Below are 8,616 nucleotides of genomic sequence, written 5' to 3'. Positions count from 1 at the left end.
ACATCATACGTATCTACCAATCCAGTTTAGTGGTTGCATGTTATTCGAATGTTCGCATTTGCAATTCCGTATCTTACTGTTAGGTCACATCAAGTAAATTTTATGGATGACAACCATTGCAGACTCCAATTTTAACGAGAGAGTGAAAGAAAAAAGATTTCTAGATTTTCAAAATATACAAGGTTGTAACAAGAATTGATGCAACAAGACATGGCATCACAGGCAACAAGTATTTTACCTGTGAATTCAAAAGATGGCACAAAGTGTCACTAGTTTGGTAGACTGGTATCATTTACCAGGTTGACAACTACAGTCATGCATTTGTCAACTTGGTGTCAATTTTAAAATCTAACTAAATTACATTACTAGTACTACAGTCATAGCTGCATGTACCTCACTGACGTTTCTTCTAAAAGTAGAGTCGACAGTCAAGTCCGCACTATCTCATCGTGTCACCATCTCCGGAGGGAAACATACATGTATTCTTACTTTTTTTTCAAAATTAGGCGAAAAGTAATCAGCTGACATCTACAGAATTTACTTGCTATGGCCTTACGACAGAGGTGTTCTTCCCAAGTTGATATTGTTGCCAAGACAAAGAAAAAACGGTTACAGCGTGCTTTCCCATTCTGTTAGCCTTCTTCCATCGGCATTGTGGTCCCCAGAGCTAACACTGGTGGCAACCGGTGTGACGACATCCGAACAGTCCGTGGACCTTTCCAACATACCGACATTCGGTTGGTGGTCTCTCGTGATGCCATTCTGGGCATGTTGGCCCCTATTCTTCAGAGTGGCGAGCAGGTTCAGGTCCCCCTTCTCCTTCCCGCATTATCGTGCCCAAACGTGGTACAGGACGATGAAATCAAGGCTTCCACCGTCTGGAAAATGGCGAACAGCGGTGGGAAGAAGAACACCGTGCCGACGTCCTCCACTGGGAACGAGAGCTTGAGGATGGACATGCAGAGTCCGGAGTTCTGGCATCCCGTCTCCATGGAGACGGTCCGGCGGCAGTTGTGAGGGAGACGGAAGATGGAGGCCATGATGTAGCCGAGCACGTAGCCGCAGAACGGCATGACCACGGCCACCACGATCAGGCTCCGCGGGATGGACAGCAGCCTGTCGATCCCCCACAGGAACACGGCGATGCACATGCCGATCACCAACTGTAGGAGTACAATCACGCCGCCTACCTGTGAAGAAAAGGATTACAATGAACTTTGTTGTACAGAACTAGACGGCGAGAAGAAGGTAGAATGAAAAAGGTGACATTACAAAGAACTTAAATGACCGAAATTCCACCCGGGACCTGATCAATGTAAATATTTTCACCCTACTGCCAGTACTGGCACTATTCATACAACTGCCATCCTAGCGTCACTTGTGCATTTCGTGCGCGGTAAAATTCACTGCATGCGGGATTTTCAGTGAGTAATATTCTAATTTTCTTTTAGAATATTAGGAATTACGGCAACCTGTTCCATACCCAAGAATGTCCTTAATATGCTTTTGTAATTTCAAGCCTACCAAGACTTTGCTTTGGCAAACCTAGCATACGGGAAAATCGTCCAAAACAGAATTAACGCTGGCCTGGCTACCATGGTATCCAAAAATTTCTTTCATGTTTTTTTAAGTCCAGGTCGCTCCCCGCGTTGGAAGTCCGAACGTTAACGAAGTTGGTACCCTATAAAACGACATCGATTGCCGATGAAATGTAGCTGTGACGTCATGACGAAAAAAAGAAAACGAGGTAAAAGTAAACAAAAAGAAACAAATTGTAAGATTTTCAAATTGTCCTACCCTGAGGATGATCTTGGCGGCCCTATCTGACCGGTACTTGATGTAGACGCCGATGGCGACAGGTACGATGATACAGACCAGGGTGATGCCGATGGAGTCGTACGGGATGACGGTCTGCGAGTCGGTCAGGTTTCGCCCGTACAACCACAGGCACAGCGGCATCATGCCCATCGCTAACGTGGTGGAACACACGGTCATGCAGATACTGGGGGATGAAAGGATACTCGGAGATCAGAAATACAAAAATACATATGTACCGTGAAAATATAATGTATCTGCAAGTGCCTAGTTACTACCAAGTGACTCAAGTACTCTTAAAAGGCACAAGAATACTGAAGCTTAGGGAAGTTTCAACCCGACAGAAATGCTATTTTCTGTATTTTGCCGGGCACATTTCCAATGGATTTATCGTAATTACATGTAGATATCGTGACATGCACAGTTTCATTCCCCGTGTTTTGTATGTAGTACCAGCGTTATTATGGACACATTTTATGGAGTAGGACTCAAGTAGGACATAACGTTAATTCAAAAGGTTATGATGTTGAGAAAATTCGGCTGTGGCGCAAATTGACTTTGGGAGTAAGTTTCATGCCGATACAAGGCTCTTTGGTTCATGTCAGCTCGCATTTTTTACGCATCAATATCAAATTTTCCGATCCTAAAGTTTCTTAGGTAAAGGGAACTCAAAGTGATTATTTCAGATCCAACATCATCGCGGAGAGATAAGTTAATAAACAATGTATGACGAACATTTCCAATGTTCACAAGGGACCAGTGTTCACGACCACAATTATGCACAGGGTTTGAACGTCGGAGATTTGAGAAAAAAACAGTATCCCTTTCAAGTAAAAACAAGAGCTCCTTCTACACGTCAAAAGCATTTAAAGCAAGAGTACGGAGACCTCGTACCTCCGTAAGATATCAAGAGGCTTTGTAGACTTATTGTTTCATCTTGTCACATTAACTGCTAAATAATGTGTAATTAGCATAGTTTGTTGTAAATGATGGTCTTCTCCATCAGAATCACATATATTATATATGCAGATGTCCTTTCCGTTGCCGGCGCCAGACTTCCTTGTTTATATTTCAGCATGATCATGACCTTCATAAGTCATAATCTATGCATAGTCATGCACACCTGACTTACGCATGTGACAAGTATTCAATTCTCATTTTAACCATTAAGAAAGTATGACACGTTCACATCTATTATACAAATTATGATATTATTTGCATAATCTGTTTATGTTTCAATTGCTATGAATGGCATACGTTAGATTATGAAATTTCTATTGTGAATACCACTGAAATTATACAATTTCCTCAGTAATCATGCAAACTAATTCATGATTTTCATTGCATTGTGTAATCTTTGTCTAAGATACCTACTTACGAAATATCATGGAAATCCGTTGTTGCTTTGTTCAGTTGCACTTTGATTAAACACACTTCCGTAGTTCCAGAGCAAGCTGCAAGGGGGCCCAAACCCGCTACACCACTTCTATCTGACTGCCACTAAGACCATAGCGTGTCCAGGACATTAGTAGATGCAAAAACACGCAAGAACAAGAAGAAGATAATTCGATAATTCCTGTAACGTTACCTCAGATTCATGTCTCCCGCCGCCAAGAGAGCCAAGATGTTGGACACCTTCCCGCCCGGACAGCACCCCAGGATGAGCACGACCAGCGCCGACAGGCCCTCCAGGTCCACCGCGTGAACCATCCCGTAAGCCAGCGCGGGCATGATCACAAACTGCGCCAAGAAACCGATAAACATGCCGAACGGTTTCTTGATGTGCTGAAGCACGACGTGATACTCCATGGTACAACCGAGAGAGAGCATCATGATGACAACAAACACGCTCATCCATATGTTCATGGTCAGGTTTACCCTGGGGTCGATGAGTAACGGGTTCAACCAACTGCCAGTGTTGTTTACCACCGTCTCGTTCCCAGTCTGGTTCGTGAAGGGGCCGTCAAGTGCACGTCCGTCGGCAGACATGTTGTTGTGAGGGCAAGTTTGATTTCCAATCGACCCAACGCCCAAACATAAACGAGTTGGGATAACTTTGTTATCCTCTCCTTCTCCTTGCTTCCAGACGCCTAACACCAAGAAGACGGGACACCCACGCACCAGCCGTGGACTGGAATATCTGATGAGCTCGGAGGTCAAATCCTGTCTGCGAAATCTGTTGTCGAATTCCCTGCTTGATGAAAACCAAGCGGGCCACTCACGGTCGCAGAATCTCTCCAAAATCGTCTGCCAAGAGATGTCAACATCCCAAACTGTTACACGACGTGTCAGACTGGTTAAATCCGCAATATTCACCTGAAATCCCTGAGATTCCGGGTCAAAAACACATCACCACATGTTGATCTGCTGTTCGCTCCTTTTGAATAAAGATCGTCGGTACGGATTAAGGTGGTGTGCTTCACTGAATAACATAATTCCTTGTCGAAAAGCGACCAATTATTTTCGTCACTCTGTACACTGGCGGCATATGCGACGTAATAATAGCCCACTGCGCACGGCCGCCTGGTATAAGTGGCTGTTTGACCTATGAACCTAAACATAGCGATGACCTTGATATAGACAAGGACATTTTACACAAATGGAAATCTAGATCACATTTCCACATCTAGATCAGATTTCCATAGTTTCCTTTCATCTAGGAACCGTAGGATGATTGGTTCTAGGAAGTCAAGCAAGGATAATGTATTTAGTAAAGGGGACAGTTCGAAATTTAACGAGAGCGGGGTTGGTTGTAGTCTCTACCAGACTCCGGGTCGCTTGAAAATCGTAGAAATTGAAGAGGAGTAAGCCGGCCAGAGGAGTATAGTCGGCTAGGGAACAGCGCGCGACCTCCTCCATTTATTCCATTCTTACGATTTTCCAGCGACCCGGAGTCTGGTAGAGACTAGGTTGGTTAAGCGCACGAAATAAAGTTGCGCAAAGAAGGATCAAATGGGACATAGGAAAATTCTTTTTACACAACCAGGCAGTAATGTTTCGTTTACGTATGTAAAGTAGGTTGTGCAAAAAGACTTCTCCTATATTGTACCAACCTGATGAAATTATGTTCGGAAGGATGAAATGCATATGGCTAAACATAGGACCACACGCAGGCCCACAGTTTTCTCAGAGACACTATTCGTATGGAAACTAAATTCCTCTTGTGCATGTCATGTCGTGTTATCCCTGTGTTGAATGAAGTTACTCAACCAAAGAAGTGGTATTTGTATTTTTTAATTGGATATATGTAGTTTCCTTAGAATCGACCAGTACAAAGCGGGTACTCGATGTTAGTGCTATTTCCTAGCTTACGGTAGTTAGCGTGATTGATAATTGGAATGCTTATGGTTTGTCTCACTTTTAGATCCATTTGTTTAAAGATTAATAGTTAGTAGCATACAGTACTCTACGTCAGTTACTTTAAATATGCAGAAACTTTCGCGGTGGATTAATGTTCGCGGTTTTCGCGGCGGCCGCTTCACCGCGAATTTAAAACCACCGCGAACATTTTTCCACGACAGTAAGAGACTACAGTGCATGGTGCTACCGCGAAATTAAAACCACTGCGAAAAGCCCATTTTACCGCTTAGGCGAAATTAAATCTCTGCGAACTTAAATGCATTTACAGTACTCACTTTGGGTAAATTTCTTTGAATTCATTTCAGCCAGAGCTCGCATTTCGTTATCTTACTCGTGACAACATTTGGCATACATGTAAGAAGATATGATATTTCATCTCAGATCGTTTTTTACCCGTTTTTGCATTTTAGGCTTCGTCATCTTTCGTTGGTCTTCGTCCACCCTTGCCACACATTCTCTTTTGCTAGATCAAACTTCTCTTTGTTTACGCCACCATATCTAAATTTAGTTTAGTGGGGGTGTCATCAGTCAGACATAGTCATACGGTGTATTACAGCACCGTTGGGGTTATACCGCCCTTTACGGGGTGGCATACCCTTTCTTCTAGCTGAATACAAGACGGGGATGCGCCAGGTCTCCCGTCCGGGTGAATGATGTAGTCACCATTGTGGCTGATACGGTATGGAGGTTCGCCAGGCCTCCAACCGGGTGATTTGAAGTGAATCACCAACTCCAGACAGAAGGGTTTGCTCCATCTCACACCGCACCATCGCACGTGTGGGGGTTCTTTAACGTGCATAGGGTGTGACTCTCCCCATACACGGGACCTCCATTAACGTCCTATCCGAGGGACGGCCCCAGCCGAAGCTAGGTACTCATTTACACCTGAGTATAGTGAGGAAAGCGGTGTAAAGTGCCTTTCCCAAGGGCACAAGATCGGTGACACGCAGTCGGATTTTAACCCGCGACCTCTCGGTCACGAGGCACAAATGCCGCCCCTGCGCCACGCCACTTCACAGTAATTTTGTCATTACTATGACACCCCCCTTCACACAGGGGGTGTCATAGTAATGACATAACCAGCTTCTGCATGTATGAATGAATGAATAAACTAATTAAAGATTTACACCTTTTGCCTAATGTATGTATATAATGTACATGTGCAATATCCTATTTTGATATTTTGATTGGCCATGTCTACTCTTAAGTTGGAGTTGCTCTCCTAACAGAGGAATAAAGAAATTAATAAATGAATGAATGGATGGATGGATGAATATTTACCGTAACAGTTACCGTAAAGTATCTAGGTAAGACGTTATTGAATATCTATATCTGTCCATGCATCAGTCTAATAGCTGGAAAAGAAATAAGGTTTCATTAGCTGTTATCAAGAAATGTAGCTGTTATCATTTTTTGCACACGGCAAACAGTACTTAGTGTTGCAATCTACCCCAGGTTGCTGCGGGGCGCTTTTGCACACCATGTAACCACAACGGGCCATGCTCAATCATGCTTTGTACATCGTGCTAAGTATATAATGTGCACGTGTAAAAGGGAAAAAACGTGATTTTTGTTTTAACTTAAGACAAAGCCGTCATCCTAAGCGCACAAATTTTCACAGCCATATCCCTCTATGTTATTTCCTCACATGTATATCTTGTACCTTGCGGAGATGAGGTAATTCAAGACACCCAGCGAGAAAAGTGCACTGACAAGCAAAACATGTTAACCAACATACACATATGTGCTAAAAGATAGGTTGTCATGTCAGTCTTGTGGAGTCATCTTGATGACTTGGCACTGAACTTAGCTACCTAGTGTTTGGCGTAGCGGTAGAGTGTTCGGCTCAATGCAGAACCAAGTGTTCCCCGGTTCGAATCCCGTACCTTGTGCCCCTAGGAAAGGCACATCACACAAATTTCTTCACTACACACAGGTGTAAAAGTGTGTACATTACTTCGGTTGGGGAGGTAAAGGTGGTAAAAGACTTCGCCCTCCAACATACCGTGCCCTTGAGGCCTCAAAATGTCCTTACCTTCTGTTCATTGTATGCGGTGCTGTTGAATAAGCTTACAAGCTTTTAAAAGTTACTTTAAAACGTGCGTACACTGACACATTGTCCTTGTCTGTCTTAAAATAAAGATAGATAGCTATCTAGACGAGTTTCAGTTACGTTTAGTGTAAAATCCGTCGGGAGCAGGATCACAATTCTACGGGTATATTCTTGTAATGCTGAGAATTTGATAGTATCTGATTATGCAAGCGTCACCGGCAACAACTTTAGTCGCAGCGTTACGCGCCAAGTTTTCATTACACGCAAGTAAATTTTACGGATGACATCAATTTTTACGGATGTTAGACACGTGATCCCTCCATTGTATAAGTATGCAGATTAGGGGCCTCTCCTCCGACCACGTCTGGAGCCTGAAGCGACCCACCCGCCCAGCCCTCGGTAAGTTTTCTGCTTTGCGCGGAACTAGACGCCCGCTTGTAGGCGGTCGTCTCAGCGCATAGGTGACTTTAGGATCCAGACGACGATTTCCCCATCACTTTATAACGGAGGGCGGATAGACGACCAGGACAAATAGGATACAATTTTTGCCTGATTTTGAAAAAAAATTGTCCTTTCGGAGATGTTGGACATGACGAGAAAGTACCAAAATGGGAAAATATGCCGTATGGTAGCCTTGGTTGTACCTGTAGATGTGACGCATGTAGCCATAGCCGTAATTGTAGACTTGAATTCAAACTGTAGTTATCAACTTGGCAAAATATACCAATCTTCACTCGTGTCACTTTGTGCACCTCTTGAATACAGATAGAAGTGAAAGACTTGCTGCCTGTGCTATGTTTTTCCACTTCGAATATTCTTGTTTAAACTTTTATGGTGTCTTGTTGAAAATCTAGATACATTTTTAGCCATCTTGTTTTGTCGTCTCTCTCATTAAATTTGTAGTCTGCAGAGAATGTCATCCATAAAATTGACTTGCTGTCGCCTTAGGCGGACGTTTCAAACAAGACGATTGACCTAACCCAGCACGTGACTAAATTCAAAAAGGTGATGCCAGAATGTTTCCTACCACATCTTATTTCATATTATCCTCAGCTGAAATCGAAGCAAAGATCACGCTCCTTCTTCCGTTTATTACTTTCAAACCCGAAACGGTTGGTGGGTTGCCCGTAACGGTTGACTCTATGGGACTCACCATCCCCACTGCCATAGCGAAAAATTACCTATTCCAAACTAATCAGTTAATAGCTCCCATAATATCGCGTCCTGACTTTCCCCATTTACCGTTCTAACAAATAGGAGTCTTTAACAATTAAACGGGAGCTATAAGCACTCCCCATCTCCGTCTTTTATAGCCGGGGTCAGAACGCTTAATCACGTAACCTCATTGGACTGAAATGGGAAATCTGCCCGGTGCGGTTCTCGTTCTA

General features: G+C 43.5%; 1 protein-coding gene across 1 annotated transcript; it reads right to left on the bottom strand.

The window, feature by feature from the left end:
- Positions 1 to 803: 803 nt before the first annotated feature.
- Positions 804 to 4,756, bottom strand: LOC118413790 (sodium/bile acid cotransporter 4-like). Its single transcript, XM_035817321.1, has 3 exons — positions 3,404 to 4,756; positions 1,798 to 2,002; positions 804 to 1,190 (listed from the first exon to the last, which is right to left on the bottom strand). The coding sequence occupies exons 1-3, from the start codon at positions 3,802 to 3,804 to the stop codon at positions 804 to 806; spliced, it is 993 nt and encodes a 330-aa protein (XP_035673214.1). The 5' UTR covers positions 3,805 to 4,756.
- Positions 4,757 to 8,616: the final 3,860 nt, after the last annotated feature.

The sequence above is a fragment of the Branchiostoma floridae genome, chromosome 4 (genome assembly GCF_000003815.2).
Source record: "Branchiostoma floridae strain S238N-H82 chromosome 4, Bfl_VNyyK, whole genome shotgun sequence".
NCBI lineage: Eukaryota > Metazoa > Chordata > Leptocardii > Amphioxiformes > Branchiostomatidae > Branchiostoma > Branchiostoma floridae.
Note: the sequence above shows the minus strand (reverse complement) of the source record. Positions and strands in the feature narration are given on the sequence as shown.

What these genes read in the sequence shown, in the direction of transcription:
- LOC118413790 (XM_035817321.1), bottom strand. Translation starts at nt 3,804, where the DNA reads ATGTCTGCCGACGGACGTGCACTTGACGGCCCCTTCACGAACCAGACT. An exon ending in GCGGGAGACATGAATCTGAG is followed by an intron (nt 2,003 to 3,403) that starts GTAACGTTACAG and finishes TTCATCCCCCAG; the next exon opens with TATCTGCATGACCGTGTGTT. An exon ending in CCGCCAAGATCATCCTCAGG is followed by an intron (nt 1,191 to 1,797) that starts GTAGGACAATTT and finishes TTTTCTTCACAG; the next exon opens with GTAGGCGGCGTGATTGTACT.